We start from the raw sequence: 17799 nt of genomic DNA, 5'->3' as shown, positions 1-17799 counted from the left end.
GGGAAGATGGGCTTTCAGGAGGGCTTTGAAGATGGGGAGGGCTATAGTCTGGCAGATATGACAGAGGAGGAGGGACAGAGGACAAACCTGAGGTTGCCCACGGGGAAGGGGTCCCGATTCAGGCCGCGTGGGACCGCGGAGATCCGGCTCCCAGCTCCAGGCCCAGCCGACGGCGAGTTCTGCGTCTCGTTTTAGTGTTCGGTTCCTTGGACATGTCTCGCTCAGTGTCGGTGACGGCGACCGGGCAGTGCCGCCTGGCGCCCTTGATCCAGACCATCCTGGACTCCAGTCACCTGTACGACTACACCGTGAAACTCCTCTTCAAACTCCACTCCTGTGAGTCCTGCAGAGCTCCTCCCCAGCCCCAGGAACCCCTCTCCTCCTCTTCCTTGTCCTCCTCCTCTTCCTCCTTTTCTCCCCACTCCTCTCTAGGCAAGGGGCCAGGCACCTTGTCCACCACTTCCCTTTCCCCCCATTCAGCCTCCTCCCGCCCTATCGCTTTTCCTCCGAGAGAGAGAGAAAGAAAGAGAGAGAATCTGGGGTGGGAGGAATCACCCAGCTACCTCGACAGGGAATTTGTCCCTTCGTGGCTGAGGTTTAGGGACATGACACACCCTGGGGCTCCGCCCAGCCACCCAAACTCGGAGGAATGTTCCAAAGAGGCCAGCAGAGTCCCTCCGGAGTTCGGAGTCCCTCCAAAGACGATCGGTCCAGCTAGAAACCCATCGGCTCCAGATCGGTTGTCCCGGATATGACCCGGCTATACCCCCCCCCTCCTCCATCCCCACCGCAGGGCCTGCCTGCAGCCTAAAGAACAATGCTGGGTCATCGTAATTTGCCTACCAACCCCGCCCTTCCTGTCAGCACCTCTTCCTCTTCTCCCCGCTGCCTCGCCCCATCCCAGCCTAACCTCAACCTTACTCTTCCTCTCTCCCCCGAAATTCCCAAGTGGGTCCCGAAGAGAAGAAACTCCCGGCACAAAGCCCAAATTACAGACCATCTCTCAGTGGTTCCCATTAGACCCGACGCTTCCCCGTGTCTGTAACTCAGGACTGTTCACCGACGGGTAGAAGGAAGTACAGGCCACCAGATGGGACTCAGATCAGGCCCCAGAGGGAAGTCACTGAGGTGTTTATATACCTTAGGGAGAAGGGAGTGATGGGTTTGCAGTAATAGGGGGTAGATACAAGATAATCAGGATGGACCCAGTCCTTGTCCCACGTAGGACTCACAGTCTTAATCCCCCATTTTACAGATGAAAGAACGGAGGGCCAGAGAAGTCAAGTGACTTGCCCAAGGTCACACAGCAGACAAGTGGCAGAGCTGAGATTAGGACCCAGGCCCTCTGACTCCCAGGCCCAGGCTGTTTCCACTAGGCCACACTGCTTCTCATATTCAGCCATGGGAACAAATGCAGCTTCATCATGGTGAGGGACTCGCTCCCAACCAAATGTTTTCAAAACTCCAGCCTTTTGTGTTCCCCTAGAACACCGTCCAGGCTCACTGTAAAACCATCCAGACTGAGAAATGTCCCCAAAGCTGCTTGCCCCACGGGTGATTGATGGCTGCTACTGGAGAACCACTCTTCTCTGAGATTGTTCTTCACCCGGCTGTGATCTGCCTCTGACCTCTGCCAACTCAGGTGGTCCCCAGTGGGATGGAGAGGGTCTCCAGCTGACCGGATCCATCTCCGATTTCCACACGCAGTCTGGCCCCGCCCCACTGCCCAGAATTCTCCTCCGGCCAACCCCCACCAGGTTCTGGAAGAGCAGGGTCCCCTGACCCGTACACATGCTCAGTCTCATAGATCACAGCAGTAAGCACAGGGTCTTGAGGAGAGAGGGAACTGTGGGAAATGGGCAGGGTCAGCCTGGTTATCTGGGGCAGCGTCGGGGATGGGAGAAACAAGGCTGTAGAGAAAGCGGGGCAAGCCAGGGCTGGACTGGGCCAGTTTTGGCCAGTTCTGAGTTGGAGTAGCTCACAGAAGCTGTGCTGACAGCCAGCTAGGAGATTGTTGCAGGAGACTGAGTAAAGGCACTTCTGCTTCTCAAATAGTCCCTCCTCTCCTCTACCTTTCAGACGCATGCACTCTCCCTCCTAGCCATGCCCCCAACTGACGGAGCTCAACCCACTATCGTAGACATGACTACAGCCCTTTGAGAAAGAGAATGATTCCTCAGCGATCATTAGCAAACATATCCATTCCCTTTTGGGGCTCGTGATGTCCAGGGCATTTTTCTGGGAGGTTGTTTTCTGGGAATCTGTGGGCACCCAAGCTGAGGAGAAGGAGCCAAGTCCAAGGAGGGAGCCAGTGAACCGTCATGACAAGAACGTGGGGCAGGGAAGACCTCGCTAGGTTTGCAAAGGAGGTAGAGAAGAAAGAGGAGTTGAAAGAGCCCCCACCTCACAACTGTTGCAAGCCCCCACTTAAGAGCCCCCTCCACTGGTCTTGAGCCCCCTGTTGGGAGAAACCAAACCGCGGTCACATCTTTTTGAAACTCTTTCAGGTCTCCCAGCCGACACCTTGCAGGGACACCGGGACCGCTTCGTGGAGCAGTTCAAAAAGTACGTGGTGTTCGCTGTGCTGGCCTCTGAAAGCATCCGCCAGGCTGCCGGCTGTTCAGCTGGGCACCGGGGACTGGCTCCAGGCCTCTGTCTAAAGTCCACCCGCCCCCTCCCCAGTGGCTCAAGATCAGCTCTGAGAAATGGGCTTTTCCACCTGCTTCTCTCCACTGGTCTCCTGGGCCAAAGGGCCATCGCCTCACTTGCCGTCCCCTACAATAATAATAGTAATAATAATGATAATAGTGGTATTTGTTAAGCACTTACTCTGCATCAAGCACAATACTAAGCTCTGTGGTCAATACAAGATCATTAGGTTGGCCACGGTCCCTGTCCCACGTGGGGCTCGCTGCCTCCCCCACCCAGGCTCACTGAGCCCACCACGATCCCAAGACCGGTGCAGTTGGCTGGGATATTGGAGACCACTGGCCGCTCAGGGCCAGGGAACCTTGAGCAGGTGGCTGAGTGCCCCCCCTTGCCCTCTCCGACTTCAAATACCTGAGCACCTGGAATGAGGTGACATCTCCACATGACACCTCCACATGACAGCCACATGGGCACCAGGCTGGGCTCTGGGCACTCCTTGCCCTTGGCGAGAGCATGGGAAGGAACGGGGGGCCGCCACATGTAGGTCTGACTCCCCTGAAGGGCTGACAGTGATAATGCCGCGGACCCTGCTCCCCCAGACCAGGGCTGAGCTGGGTTTCGGAGCCTCGACCCCATCTTCACCTCCAGGGGAGTTGTGGGGTGTCCTTTCTGGGCAGGCCAGAGGGCGGCTCAGTCCTGCTGCCTGATACCCAGGGCCAGTCTGGTTGAGGACGGGGAGCGCGGGTGGTCCGGGCCAAAGTTCCGTGAATCACTGCTGGAGACTGCAAACCACACAGCAGCACCAGGGAACACTAAGGCCAGAGGGAACACGCCGTGTCCCACCGGGGCATGCTCAGTGCAGGGGGCACCCAGACTTTCCCCGAGCCCTGGACAACTCCCCCAGGGTGGGGCCCCTTACAGAGACAAAAGGGGGGTTGAAGAGCTGGGGTTCCCCCTCCCCCATCCCTCACGGCTGGTGCTCCGCAGCCCCTGTCCCGGACAGCGAGGCTTGGGCACGAGCTGAAGCGTGAGGTTGTGACCGGGCTCTAATTTGGGCCCACGACTGCTCCCCATGACCCTGCAAGGCAGCATAGATCCAGAATCCTTCTCAGCAGGAAACGGGGGGCACCCTCAAGCACTGGCCCTGGGGCAGAAGCCCTGATTGCACCCCTTTCGGTTCTCCCCTTACACCATCCTCTCTCCCATAGGTTGAAAGATCTGTTCTATCGCTCCAGCAACCTGCAGTACTTCAAGCGGCTGATCCAGATCCCCCAGCTGCCAGAGGTGAGCCACCTACCCAGGCTTTCCTTTACTCCCCCAACCTGGGCAGGGAGCCAGCAGGGGAGCGGGGGCTGGGGACCCAAGCAGGGGTTCAAGGGTCCACGCGGGCATGTGCCCCCCGCAGCACCCCCCAAACTTCCTCCGAGCCTCCGCCCTGTCGGAGCACATCAGCCCCGTGGTGGTGATCCCGGCGGAGGCCTCGTCCCCGGACAGCGAGCCCATCCTCGAGAGGGACGACCTGGTGGAGATGGACACCACGTCCCAACAGGTCAGGGGCCCCTTGGGGAGCCTCCCTGGGCACTGTGCTGCCCCTTCCCACCAGCAAGGGGTACCCAAGGGGTGGGCTTGTGGGACTGTCTGATCCAAGGGCCCTCTTGCCTGAGTTCCCGGTTTGGCCTGGAAGCTGGGGTCCACCTTCACCTCTGGGGAGTAATGGGGTGTCCATTCCGGGCAGGATGTGGGGTTGGCGCGACCCTGCCCACCTACCCCTTCTCTCCATCCCTCCCCCCGACACCTGACTGAAGCTTTGCGTCCTCGGGTCCTCGGGCCCCGCAGACGTTCGACAACAGGTTCGATGACATCTTCGGCAGCTCATTCAGCAACGACCCCTTCAACTTCAACAGCCAGAACGGCATGAACAAGGACGACAGGTGGGCCACGGGGAAGAAGCCCTCCCCGGGAGTCTGAGCTGAGGGGGCTGACACGGGAGGCAGGAGGGGTGCTCCACGGGCCCCTTGGGGGGGGGGGGTGCACCAGGCCAAGTCTTCGTGGGGCTTCATGACAGCCTCAAATGTGACTCCAGGAGACTGGGAAGCTCGCTGTGTTTTGGAATTGCCTCCTGGAAGCTCTCCGGTGGAGAGGGGTTGAGTTTCCTTTGAGGAATATTGTCCCGGAGATGTCACCCCCTTAAGACTGAGGGTGACGGTGGGCCTGCCGAGGGAAAGTAAGCCACCCTCTCACTCTCCTGACCAGGGACCGCCTGATCGAACAACTGTACCGAGAGATCAGTGCGCTGAAAGGAGAGCTGGACAACTGTAAAGCGGAGGTAGGAGTTGGCCGTGTACCCTCTCGGCCCTCAGGGGACACTGACATCGGGGCTGATCTACCACTGACCTGCTGGGTGTCCTAGGGGGAGACCCTTAACCTCTCTGAGTCTCAGTTTCCTTCCTTGTGGAATGGAGCTAAGGTTCCTGCCATCCCCACCCCTTACAGCGGGAGCCCTGGGTGGGATGGATTATGTCGGATCTGATCATCTGTATCTACCCCAAAGTTTAGTGCAGTGCTTTGGCGAGTGGGAAGCGCTTAAAAAATACCACAGTCATTGTGATTGTTATCTGGGTGCCGAGCAGGGCCATCTCTGAGGCTTTGAGTGGGAAACCAGTGGAGACTCCAGGCCATCAGAATCACTGCACCATGCAGGGTCAGGCCGAAAAGGATGTGCAGAACTGCCCCCACTCCCAGTGGCTAGAAGGCCAGGTCTTGCCCCATCTACTGGCTAGAAGGGCAGGAAGGGCGTCACCCTGGGCGAATAGGCCGTGTCTCTCATCAACCCTAAAGGAACCCAGGGTGGAGGAGTTGCGGGCAGGTTTTGGGGCCAGGGGGAATCCCCTGCACCCCAACCCTAAGTTCCCCTCTTCCGGGGTCCCAGAGCCACTGCCTCGCGGTGCAGCTGAAGGGGCGGATCAGCGAGCTGGAGGCCGAACTGGCCGAGCAGCAGCACCTGAGGCAGCAGGCGGCCGACGAGAGCGAGTTCCTGCGGGCCGAGTTGGACGAGCTGAAGAAGAGGCGAGAAGACACCGAGAAGGCCCAGCGGAGCCTGACGGAGATCGAGAGTGAGAGGCCGAGCGGGCGCCGGAGAGCGCGAGGGGTCGGGGAGGAGGAGCGCTGAGCCCCGGAGCTGAGGCGGCAGGAGGCCCTGAGGAGACTCCTGGCCCTTTCAGCTCCAAAAGATTCATGGTCCTAGGTGCTGGGTGGGAATTCTTGGGGGGAGCAAAGGTGGGGAGGATGTGGGGGGGGGGTCCTCAAATGACGGGGGTCCTGTAAGGTGGTAGGCTTCCTTGCCGGTCCCTGAACCCTGTCCCCCACCATCCCCTTCAGGGAAAGCCCAGGCCAACGAGCAGCGCTACACGAAGCTGAAAGAGAAGTACAGCGAGCTAGTCCAGAACCACGCCGACTTGCTCCGCAAGGTGGGAGTCCCCCCGCCGCCTCCCTGAGCCGACCACTGGTCCCTGAACCCGGCCCCCCAGAGACTTCCGGAGTCCCCCAGGGTCTGCCTAAGGCCAGCTGTTTCCGGGGAGCCCGCCCAGAGTCCATCGTGGCATTGGCAAGAAGCCGTCTGGTCTGGGCAGAGGCCTAGAACCAGAACTCCTGGATCCTCTCTCTGGCTCGGTCCCCAGCAACGCCACCTCAGTCCCCTGCCTGGCCCTGGGGTCTCTGTGGCCCATCAGTCCATCGTAATGTTTACTGAGTGCCTGCTGTGTGCAGAGCACTGTGCTAAGCGCTTGGGAGAGTACAGTAGAACAAAAAGACACGACCCCTGCCCTCAATCTGCTTACAGTCTCTGCTGGCCGCAGGGGAGGCCGAGACCCCCGTTCTAGGTTCCCTTTATCTCACGGGTCCCAGGGGACCTGGGACTCCCTACATGAGCCTCCCGGGGCTGAGCCAGCTGGACGGTGACTCGCCCGCTTCCCCTCACTCCCCTTCACAGAACGCTGAGGTGACCAAGCAGGTGACAGTGGCCAGACAAGCCCAGGGGGACGTCGAGCGGGAGAAGAAAGAACTGGAGCACTCCTTCCAGCGTGTCAGTGAGCAAGCCCAGAGGAAGGTGAGCTGACAGAGGGACACGGGAAAGGGTTTCCGCTTCACCACCTCTGGCTGGACCCTCAGAAACAGTGTCCGGGACCCCTCAGCCCTTGTGTATGTATGTATGTATGTTTGCAGGAGGAGCGTGGCCTAGCGGAAAGAGCTGGGGCCTGGGAGTTAGAGGACCTGGATTCTAATCCTGGCTCCACCACTTGCTTGCTATATGGCCTTGGGCAAGTCAGTTTGCTTCTCTGTGCCTCAGTTACCTCATCTGTGAAATGGCGATTCAGTTCTTGGTCTCCCTTAGTCTGTGAGCGGCATGCGAAGCAGGGACTGTGTTCAGCTTGATTATCTTATTCCTAGTCCAATGCTTGGCACATAGTAAGCACTTTACAAATATGATACTACTAATAATAATGTTATTCCATTGTAAAGTCAGTTATTTTGACTTATTCCGGTTGTAAATATTCAGTATATGTCTGCCTCCCCAACTGAGTATAAGCTCCTCGTGGGCGGAGAACGTATCTTGTTCTTTCATTCGGTCATATTTATTGAGTGCTTACTGGGTGCAGAGCACTGTACTAAGCGCTTGGGAGAGTATACTACAACAATAAACAGACACATTCCCTGCCCACAGTGAGATCACAGTATACAATTCTTGAGTTGTACCTCCCCGAGGGTTTAGCGCACAGCACCGCTCTGAATAACAGCTCGATAGTACAACTCCTAGGGTCACAGGGAGAACCGTGACCGGCTCAGAGACCCTTCTGCTTTCACCTTCTAGACTCAAGAACAGACCGAGGTTCTGGAGACTTTAAAGCGAGAACTGGCAGCCAGCAAACAGGAGCTCCAGACCGTGAAGGGCACACTGGAGACCTCTGCCCAGGTAAGCCCCTCCCCGCCTACCCCCCCAGCTTCCTCCCCTCCTTTCCTCCTCAGAAAAGCGGGACCCTCTCTGCCCCTCCCACCCTCCTGGAATCTTGAGGTAACAGATGAGGAGCAGCGTAACGTGGTGGATAGAATACGGGCCTGGGGGTCAGAAGGACCTGGGTTCAAATCCTGGCTCCGCCACTTGTCTGCTAACCTCGGGCAAGTTACTTAATGTCTCTGTGCCTCAGTTACTTCACCTGTAAAATGAGGATTAAGACTGCTGAATCCCATGTGGGACAGGGACAGTGTCTGACCTGGGAAGCTCTAGTGGGTAGAGCAGGATCCTGGGACTCAGAAGGTCGTAGGTTCTAATCCCGGCTCTGCCACTTGTCTGCTTGTATGACCTTGGGCAAGGCACTCACTTCTCTGGGCCTCAGTTCCCCTATCTTTAAAATGGGATTAAGACTGTGAGCCCTATGGAGGACAGAGACTGTGTCCAATCCTACTATTTTGTGTCTACCCCAGCATTTAGAACAGTACCTGACACATAGTAATCACTTAATACCATAATTATTCATTATTATTATTATCATCAACTTGTATCTACCCCAGGGTTTCGTTCAGTGCCTGGCACATAGTAAATGCTTAATTAATACCATTAAAAAAACCCAAAACAAACAAAAAAACTGATGAGAAATGCTGGGGAGGGCTGGAGTGCCATAACTGCCCCAGGCTCATTTATGAAATGAAGTCAGAATATGACCCAGGTGCCAACCCTCTTGTCTTCTGGAAGCTGGGGGCCAGGTTGTGGCCACCTTCAAATCCTGTGGTAGGTATTATGCCACCAACATCACCGGGGGCTTTCCTTGAATGCCAACCAGATGCAAGCACTGTGCTGGGCACCCGAGAACCTGTGCTGGAAAATGAGAAGACACAGCCCCCGTCCAATGGGGGCCAGGGCAGGGGGAGGTATCTTTCCATCATTTCCGCTGACACACGTCAGATTGGGTGGGACCAGAGTGGGGGAATAGTTGCTGGAATGTGGCTATGCATTGGTGGTTCCATGCCCTCTGGATGGGGAAACTGAGGCTTAGAAAAGAGATGACCCCCTCCAGGCACCATCTGTGAGAAAAGAACAAAAGCAGAGGGCTTGGGGAAATGTTGAGCTGCAACTGAGAAGTGGGTGGGGAATCAAGTGCCCGAGAGCCTAGTAATAATGTGACCCTGGACAAGTCACTTAACTTCTATGGGCTTCAGTTTCCTCATTTTTATTTTATTTTTTGTGGTATTTGTTGAGCACTTACTAGGTGTCAAACACTGTTGTAAGGACTGGGATAAATATAAGTTAATTAGATTGGACATAGTCCCTGTCCCATATGGAGCTCACGTTTTAAGCAGTGGGGATAGAACAGATATCGAATCCCCATTTTACAGGTGAGAAAACAGGCCCAGAGAAGTTAAGTGACTTGCCCAGGGTCATCTAGCGGACAACTGGCTAACCCAAGATTAGAACCCGTGTCCTCTGATCCTCAGGCCCACGCTCTTCCAACTGGGCCACCACAGAACAGAAACACCTGTTCTCCCTCCTCTTAGACCGTGAGCCTCAAGTGGGTCAGGGACTCATTCCTCACCCAATTATCTTGTATCAGTTCCAGTGTTTAGCACAGGGTTTGGTACATGGTAAGCACTTACGTCCGATCAAGGCCGACCTGGCTGGCCAGGAAGCAGTACGCCCCTGCTGTCCGAGCCCCCGCTGTGGGAGGGGCGGTCCCGGGGCCCAGCGGAGTGCAGCTCAGCACCCCCAGCCCTTTGCCGTTCCCCACGTGCAGTCCGAAGCGGAGCGGGGGGCCCAGCTGGCGGGCCTGGAGGCGGAGAGGGCCAGCCTGGTGGAGGCGGCCGGGCGCCGAGAGGAGGAGACGGCAGCCCTGCGCGCGGAGCTCCAGCAGCTGCAGGTCACCCGGAGCCGGGAGCAGGAGAGCACCAGGTGCACCCTGGAGGAGCTGCGCGCCCAGCTTGGGGAGAAGGTACCCACCGTGGGGAGGGCTGGCTGGGCGGTCTGGGGTCTGGGGGTCAGGGAGCCTCTCTGTCTGCGGGGGCTGGCTGCCAGGGGATAGGTAGGCCACAGAGGTGAGCCCCCGGGGCCAGCTGCAGCCCAGCAGGCACCTCAGCACGCCCAGGTCCCGGCATACACCTGGCTGGTCCAGCCTACCTCAGCATTCCGGGATCGGTCGGGCCCGGCCACACGCCGCCTTCCCCCCACCGTACCCAGGCCGCTCTGCTCTGTCCCCCGGCCCTAAGGGGTCCTTTGGAGGGCGGGCAGGATGGGGGGGGCTCACCCGTCTGGCCCGCCGGCAGGAGGGCAGCGAGCAGGCCCTGCGGAGGCGACTGGAGGAGGAGCGAGGTGCCCTGCTCCGGGCGGCCGTGGAGGAGGCGGAGGCCGTGGTGCAGGACGCGCTGAACCGGCTCGAGGAGCCGGCCCACATCAGCTGCAGCGGCTCAGCAGGTGCGTGCCCGCGGGCCCTCGGACCGGCCCGTCCGCCGCGGGCGTCCGCCGTCGTGGGCTCCGGAGCTCGGGGCGGCTCGTGGCCACCCCGGGTCTCCCCGCCCCCCCCCCCCCCAGTTGGCATCCCCTGTTGGCAGTGGAGAGGCACATCAGCTGGGCAGAGACAGGGGTCTGAGTCCATCCGGGGCCTTGGCTGCTCACAGAGATGCCCCACCCCTGAACCCTGCTGTCCCGGGCCCTGGACAAGAGGAGCAGGAGGAGACCCCAAGGAGGCAGGGCCCTGACCCCGACCCCTGACGCCTGACCCCATCCCCGGTTCTGTCTCTGCTCCCCGCCCACCTCCGCGGCCCCGGGCACAGATTATCTCCTGTCCAGGACGCTGGCCGCTGCCGGCTGCATAGAGCGGCTTCAGGAGGCCTGTGACCGGTACCTGGCCCACCCAGAGGGTGAGCCTGGGCGGCGGTGGGGGAGAGGGAGGGGAAGGGACCCAGAAGGGGAGCGGGGAGCCTCCATCTACCATTGATTTAGGCCTGGGAGGGGGTTGGCTTGGGGGCTCTGTGTCTGCGTGTGTGTGTGTGCGGGTTGTGTGTACCTACCGCAGGAAGCGCTGGGGGGTGGTTTGCATGAATGTATGTGTCTGTATGTATATGTACATACTCCAAGAGGTGATGCGGGGAGGTTCGCGTCTGTATGTGTGTGCAACTGCATGCAGAAAATGTTGCTGAAGAGAGAGGGAGTGAGCATGTGCCCGCCAATGCTCATTCGGCATGAGAAATGTGTATCCAAAATGTGCTGTCCCGGCATCACAGCCTTCTCTTACAAACTCCCTGCAGAGGTGAGCGGGCTGGTGCGCTCCGTGGCCCTCTTCGCCCACCTGATTGGCGACACCATCCTGCAGGGAAGTGCCACCTGCCACACAGCCCCCATGGAGCCCGCCGACAGTAAGCACCGCCGCCCTCGGGATCACCGGGGCCCGTGGCCTGACTCTCGGGCGGGAGGGTGGCGTGGGGGTTAGGGGAGTGAGGAAGGAGAGTGGCGGGGACCCCTCCCCCTCCCAGCACTGAGGGCACCGGTCCCGCCTGCATCCCCAGTGCTGGCCGAGCTGTGTAAGCAGTGTGGAGGGGAAGCCCTTCTCTACCTGGCTTCCCTGAAGGACGCCGCCTCCATCGGAAGCGCCGACTGCACGGCCGTGAGGAACTGCGTGAGCAAGATCACCGCCATCGGCGAGGTGCGTGGGGGTGCGGGGCTCTGGCCCCGGAGGGGGGTCTCAGCAGCCCCAGAAGCCAGGCTGGCGGGGAGGGCGGACCAGGGTCTCGAGCCCCGGGGGAAATGGAGCAGCTATCGACAAGTCACGCAGCTGGACGAGGCCGGTCTCGTTCCCGCTCAAGCCCTGGCTTCCGTTGGCTAGGGTCTGGGCCGGCCCCGGGTGGTTGGCTGACCCTCAGCCTCCCTTCGTCCATCCCTCCCGCCATCTCTACCACGCTGAGAGCAAGGATGAGCTGGGGCCCAAGGAGAGGACCAGGGGAAACTGGGCCTGTTATTCCTGAACTGGAGCAAGGCCCCAGGGAGGGAAGAAGAGGGGAGGGGAGGCAGGAGGGTCCCGGCAAACAGGAGGCCCGGGAGAGGAGCCATCGGGCAAGGATGAGGCGGGTGGAACCACTCCCTCTCTGTCCTCGGCTAGGAGCTAAGACCCCGAGGCCTGGACATCAAGCAGGAGGAGCTGGGGGACCTGGTGGACAAAGAGCTGGCCGCCACCTCGGCCGCCATAGAAGCCGCCACCACGAGGATAGAGGTGAGGACTGCCGAGTTCTTTTTCCTGGCCCTCTGGGCGCTCCGTTTCAGAGGGGCAGGAAAGCAACGCTCAGAGAGGGCAACTAAGATCCCAGATCACCCAGCGCGGTGGCATTCCCGGAAGAAGCGGCCGGTCGGGGGCCAGTAGGAGATCCGGGTGTCGCGACTGGGCCCTCTCCGCCCACCCCGTGGGTCACCTGGCGGGGTCCATCCCCTCCCCAGGATTGAAGTGTGGAGGGCGGGTCGGGATGGGTCGGAGACGATCGGCCCCCTCCTCACAACCAGCCCTCCCCGCTGGGGAGCTTTTCTCTGGCTCCAGGAGATGCTCAGCAAGTCACGCGCCGGAGACACCGGGGTCAAACTGGAGGTGAACGAGAGGTCAGTGAGGAGGGGCCGGAGGATCCCGTTTGCTTGTTAATGTCCCACCCGGATGGCAGGAATGGAGAGGGGAGAGCCATTGGAGGCACTGCCCCACCACGGGACATGGGGTTGGAAAGGAAGCGAGCGGGTGGATCTGAGGCCCGGTGGCCACAGCCGCCATCGAGCCCTTGGCCGGAAAGCAGGGGTCAGGACTCCCAGGGTGTCCCACCTATCCTGGAAATGGAGAGTCCCCTCTCCCTGGATAGGCCCAGATCTTTTCCTCCCTCTTCCAGTCAACCCATCAATCATTGGAATTTATAAGCACTTACTGTGTGCAGAGCACCGTACTAAGCACTTGGGAGAGCACAAAATAACAGAGTTGGTAATAATTATAATAATCATGGTATTTGTTATGCACTTACTATGTGCCAAGCACTTTTCTAAGTGCTTGGGTAGATACAAAGTAATCAGGTTGGACACAGTCCCTATCCCACACGGGGCTCTCTGCCTCGATGCCCATTTTACAAATGAGGTAACTGAGGCCCAGAGAAGTGGAGTGACTTGCCTAAGGTCATACGACAGACTTGTGACAGGGCCAGGATTAGAACCCACATCCTCTGACTCCCAGGCCCGGGTTCTTTCCACTAGGCTATAGCGGTGGACACGTTCCCTACCCATGGCGAGTTTACAGTCTAGAGGAGTTTACGGGGGAATGCAGGGTGCCACCAGCTCGAGGATGGGTTGAACATTGACTCTGCCAGGGGATCCTGACCCTTCTGGATTCTCTGCCCGCCCCCACCCCCGCCAGGTGCCCCTGGGTTATCTTTGGTCAGAGGGAGGTCCCACCTCCCCCGCCCTGCCAATCCCATCAGGCAATGGAGCCTCCCTAATGTAGGGCCTCCTTTCCAGGATTCTCGGCTCCTGCACCGGCCTGATGCAAGCCATTCAGATCCTCGTGGTGGCCTCCAAGGACCTGCAGAGAGAGATTGTGGAGAGCGGCAGGGTGAGCGGGGGCCAGCGGGCCGGGCGACCAGGGCACGCCACAGCCAGGCTGCGGCCTCCCCGCCTCCTGCGGTCGAAGGCCTGGAGCTGTGACGTAGCCCACGCTGAACCCGAGGCCACAGACGTCCCTCATCAGTAGCGTGGGGTCCCCAGTCCTGCCCCTCCAACCAAGCAGGGCCCCCAGTCCTGGACTGATATCTGCAAGGGGAGCTAGGAAGGGTGAAAGGGTACCCTGGGAAGAGAGCCGGAGGTCCATCCAAGCTCGAGGGCCGTCACCGTTACGCTTGTTACTTGACCAAGGTTGGGAGGAGAGGCACTTTGGAGACACGTAGTAGAGAAGCCAGCCTGGGCCCGGAAACAGGGTCTTTATGTTCCCCAAATGTCTCCCACCACCTGTCAGCAGTAGGCACTCAGTCAATCCCGGTGAGACTGAGCCCGGGCGGTGGCCCCCAGCCCCCCCGTAGGCCGCCCCAGCTGCCGGGCCTCACCCTCCCCTCTGCTCACAGTCCGTCCGGCCCAGGGCCAGGCCTGGGACTGTTAGCTTCCCCCTCCCACTGCCAGACCACATCCCCGACCCAGCCCAGGATGTAACCTCGTCTGCTCCCGTCCGCTCCCCCAGGGTGCCGCCTCCCCCAAGGAGTTCTACGCCAGGAATTCTCGATGGACCGAGGGCCTCATCTCGGCTTCCAAGGCCGTGGGCTGGGGAGCTACCGTCATGGTGTAAGTGTGTCTCCCCCGGCCCCCTCTGCCCATCACGGTCCCCGAAGGGAGAGGCCAGAAAGCTAGCGGGGCGGGGGCGGGGGCCCGAGCAAGGGAGGGCCGGGATTCCCAGGAATCTTCTCGATCCCCTCCATCCCACAACCCACCCTTTCATGTTCGCCAGGGATGCGGCCGACCTGGTGGTTCAAGGGAAAGGGAAATTTGAGGAACTAATGGTGTGCTCGCACGAAATCGCGGCCAGCACTGCCCAACTGGTGGCCGCGTCCAAGGTCAGCGGCGGGCCGGCGGGGGCCGGGGAGGTTCAGCCGCCGGGGCCGGGGAGGGCTCGGCCGGACGGTCGGCACCGCCAGCAACCCCCAGGCCCCATCGTCTGCTGGGGCTCAGGGGCCAGACAGGAGGGGCTTGGATTGGCACCCCAGATCTCCAGATTTCAACCCAAAACCTGACCGGGCTCCCAGGGCGGCAGGGGTGATGGGCGTGTGGGAGGGCCTCCTTCACCGGTCCCACCTCCCCCGCAGCGGCATGACTTCCTCCAACCCGTTCCCTCCCTAAGCTCCTCTCGGGTCTTCCCCCTCGCTGGCCTCCTGCTACTCTCCGCCCCCACGGCCCCCCAGCCGCCTCACCACACGAAAGATTTTCTGAAGGGCCGGGCCCGGCTCTGACCGGGGAAGCCGTGGGGGCCGGGGGCCCGGGGGCCCGGCGAGTTGGCGCTGCCCGCCGGAAACCGGCACGAGGCAGCGGCCCTAGCCGCCCAGGCCGGGCCCGCCCTGTGTTCAGATCGCACGACAGGCCCCCTGGGGCCGAGCCTGGGGCGGAAGACCCCGCGGGGGGCGGGCGGGGCCCTGACCTGGCATCTGTCCCCGCAGGTAAAAGCGGACAAGGACAGCACAAACCTGGCCAAGTTGCAGCAGGCCTCCCGAGGGGTCAACCAGGCCACCGCTTCCGTGGTGGCTTCAACCAAGGCTGCGAAATCACAGATCGAGGAGACGGGTAACAACCACCCCCACCCTACCGCTCCCGGGCGCTGCCCCCTCCCTCTTTCTCTGCCTCCCAGAAATGGCCCCTGCCAACTGACCTCCCTCCCGGCCCCTTTGACTCCCTGCCCACCAGGGTCTCCAGCGTCTCACGGCCACCAGTGGCTATGGGTTACCCTCCTTTGGGCCCACCTCCACCTCCCCCCACATCCTCTCACCCACTCCCCCAAAACCACAGCCCTGTCCACTTCCCGGGAGCTCCCGGAAGGCGGCCAGAAGCCTTCTCAGTAGTTAATACTAGCAGTCGTAACAAGAGCAGTAATAATGGCAGTAATAATCACAGCAACGGTCATAATGGTAATAGTGGAATTAATAGTAATGGAAGTAGTGAAAGGAGGAGGAGGAGGAGTAATCAGAGAAGCAGCATGGCGTAGTGGCTAGAGCCCGGGCCTGTGAGTCAGAAGGCTGTGGGTTCTAATCCCTGTTCTGCCACTCTCCTGCTGTGTGACATTGGGCCGGTCCCTTAACTTCTCTCCAGGCCTCACGTGCCTCATCTGTAAAATGGGGATGGATATCGTGAGCCCCATGTGGGTGGGACAGGGGACCGTGTCCAATCCCATTTGCTTGTATCCACCCCAGCGCTTAGTACGGGGCCTGGCCCGTAGTAGGCGCTTAACAAGTATCGTCATAATTAATCAGGAGGAGGAGGTGCGGTAGTAGTGAGAGGAGTTAGAAGCAGGGTGGCTCAGTGGAAAGAGCCCGGGCTTGGGAGTCAGAGGTCGTGGGTTCTAATCCCAGCTCCGCCACTTATCTGCTGTGTGACTTTGGGCAAGTCACAACTTCTCTGGGCCTCAGTTACCTCATCGGTAAAGTGGCGATTAAGGCTGTGAACCCCAAGTGGGACAGGGACTTTGTCCAACCTGACTAGCGTGTATCTACGCCAGTGCTTAGTACAGTGCCTGGCAAATAGTAAGCGCTGAATAAATACCATTAAAAAAAATGGTGGATGACAGAGGAGTCAGTCTCGTCTCCCTCCTCCCAGACACCATGGACTTCTCCAGCATGACCCTGACTCAGATCAAGCGGCAAGAGATGGATTCTCAGGTGAGACGAGTCGCCCTCAGCCTCGGGGACCCGTCTTTGTCCCAGGACCCTCCCTAGGCGGGCAGGCGGGCGGCTGGAGGGGCGGCTCCCTCGGGCGGGCACCAGAGGAGAGGAAAGGGGGCTTGGGGTAGGAGCTTGGAGCGGAGTGGGTGCTCAGAGTGAAGGGCGCGAAGCTGGGACGAATGGGGGAAACGGGCACTGACTCGGTCACCTCACCTCCCACCCCCTGCCCCCCGCCATCCGGCGAGGTTGAGCGCGAGGCCTACTGGGATCTTCCCACAGGTCAGAGTGTTGGAGCTGGAAAACCAGTTGCAGAAAGAGCGCCAGAAGCTTGGAGATCTGCGAAGGAAGCACTACGAGCTCGCCGGCGTGGCCGAGGGCTGGGATGAGGGTGAGGACCCGCGCCTGGAGGGGTTGGGGGGGCGGGGGCCGGGCTCGTATCCAGGGGAACCCAGGAGTCCTCCTGAACTCTCTCGGGTCAGGCAAGACTCCCCCAGAATCTCCAGGAGTGGTCTCTCCCCCTCCCCCTCCCTCCCAGCCTCTGCCTTCCCAGGGGCGTCCAAACTCCTACCGTCGAGTTCTGGGACGCAGAAGCGGCACCTGTTTTTCACAGGGACCTGGGAGGGGAAAGCAGAGACTCTGGAGCAAATGGGGATGGGGGGGTCGGGGTCCTCCCTCCTTACCCTCTGGAGACACATGGAGCAACAGTCTGGGTTCCGCAAACTTTTTGGGCCCTGACCCCCATAATTGACATTGGGGGGGGGGGGGTTTCACCAGGGGGAGTCGGGGGTTCTTTAGCGTCGTCCCCCGTGGGAACAAGGACATCTCCTTCCTCGATTTTCGTCCCCTGCCTGGTCCAAGGGGCGATGAGTAGGAGTGAGGCGGGACCCACATCCCAGCCTGCAGAGGGGGCGGCACCTGAGCCGCCGGCTGACCCGGCGCAAGCCCCTCACCCTCTCTGGGCTTCAGTTTCCTCATCTGGAAAATGGGGGTGGCAACACCTGCCCCTCCCCACGAAGCAGGGAAGCGTGAGGCAGATGAGGGCCCTGACGCACAAGCAACTGGGAAAAGTCAAAGGAAGGGCTAGGAAAATTGAGGGGTAGAGGGGCGTAGATCATATTCTTATTTCTCAGGTAAATCCAAGCTTTTTAGATTTCATCGTTGGTACTGTAGCAGGGGGCTTCCACGGCCCAGTCGAGGGGTCCCAGGAAGGCAGCTGCCCCTGGAAAGGGTTCATTCCCCGTCCAGGGCCAGTGGGCTACCAGCCCCGGCCCCAGCCTCCTGGCCTGTCAGCCTCTGGCAAAGGACCTCCACCGTACACCATTCATTCATTCACTCATTTGATCATATTTATTGAGCGCTTACTGTATACAGAGCACTGTACTGAGTGCTGGGGAGAGTACAGTGTAACAACAGACATATTCTCTGCCCACAAGAAGCTCACACCACTGCCGCTGCTCCCGACTGCCGGCCGCAGTCTAACCAGGGATAGCCCGGCCGCCTGCCAGGCCCAGCCACCGGGCTAATTCTGGCCCTGGAGGGGAGGGGCGGCCATGGCATGCCCCTACCCCCCGCGACTTCACGGGACCCAGAAAGAGGAGCCCGGGAATGAGGTGAGGGCGGCGACAGCAGGGGAAGCTGTTCGGCTTCCGGCCGGAATCTCCCGGTCCCCGGGCCGGGGGGCGGGGTGGACCGAGCCGAAGTCCATCCGCTCTCCTCCAGACAAGGGCTCGCCCCAGCCAA

The 17799-nt window shown here is 60.2% G+C and overlaps 1 protein-coding gene across 2 annotated transcripts in view; it reads left to right on the top strand.

The window, feature by feature from the left end:
* Nucleotides 1-17799, top strand: part of HIP1 (huntingtin interacting protein 1) — a 70343-nt gene that overhangs the window by 48998 nt on the left and 3546 nt on the right. For both annotated transcript variants that reach the window (XM_029081956.1, XM_029081957.1), the window contains exons 8-30: nucleotides 196-336; nucleotides 2508-2565; nucleotides 3858-3933; nucleotides 4055-4198; nucleotides 4486-4580; nucleotides 4903-4975; nucleotides 5579-5762; nucleotides 6028-6116; nucleotides 6638-6754; nucleotides 7517-7618; nucleotides 9432-9626; nucleotides 9958-10105; nucleotides 10465-10551; nucleotides 10939-11046; nucleotides 11197-11333; nucleotides 11787-11897; nucleotides 12216-12274; nucleotides 13166-13259; nucleotides 13878-13978; nucleotides 14142-14247; nucleotides 14845-14968; nucleotides 15995-16056; nucleotides 16339-16447. In XM_029081956.1, coding sequence (XP_028937789.1) covers nucleotides 196-336; nucleotides 2508-2565; nucleotides 3858-3933; nucleotides 4055-4198; nucleotides 4486-4580; nucleotides 4903-4975; nucleotides 5579-5762; nucleotides 6028-6116; nucleotides 6638-6754; nucleotides 7517-7618; nucleotides 9432-9626; nucleotides 9958-10105; nucleotides 10465-10551; nucleotides 10939-11046; nucleotides 11197-11333; nucleotides 11787-11897; nucleotides 12216-12274; nucleotides 13166-13259; nucleotides 13878-13978; nucleotides 14142-14247; nucleotides 14845-14968; nucleotides 15995-16056; nucleotides 16339-16447 — 2520 coding nt within the window. The remainder of the gene's footprint in view (nucleotides 1-195; nucleotides 337-2507; nucleotides 2566-3857; nucleotides 3934-4054; nucleotides 4199-4485; nucleotides 4581-4902; nucleotides 4976-5578; nucleotides 5763-6027; nucleotides 6117-6637; nucleotides 6755-7516; nucleotides 7619-9431; nucleotides 9627-9957; nucleotides 10106-10464; nucleotides 10552-10938; nucleotides 11047-11196; nucleotides 11334-11786; nucleotides 11898-12215; nucleotides 12275-13165; nucleotides 13260-13877; nucleotides 13979-14141; nucleotides 14248-14844; nucleotides 14969-15994; nucleotides 16057-16338; nucleotides 16448-17799) is intronic.

This window comes from Ornithorhynchus anatinus, chromosome 17, assembly GCF_004115215.2.
Source record: "Ornithorhynchus anatinus isolate Pmale09 chromosome 17, mOrnAna1.pri.v4, whole genome shotgun sequence".
NCBI classification, from domain to species: Eukaryota; Metazoa; Chordata; class Mammalia; order Monotremata; family Ornithorhynchidae; genus Ornithorhynchus; species Ornithorhynchus anatinus.
This window is presented reverse-complemented; position numbering and strand designations above follow the sequence as displayed.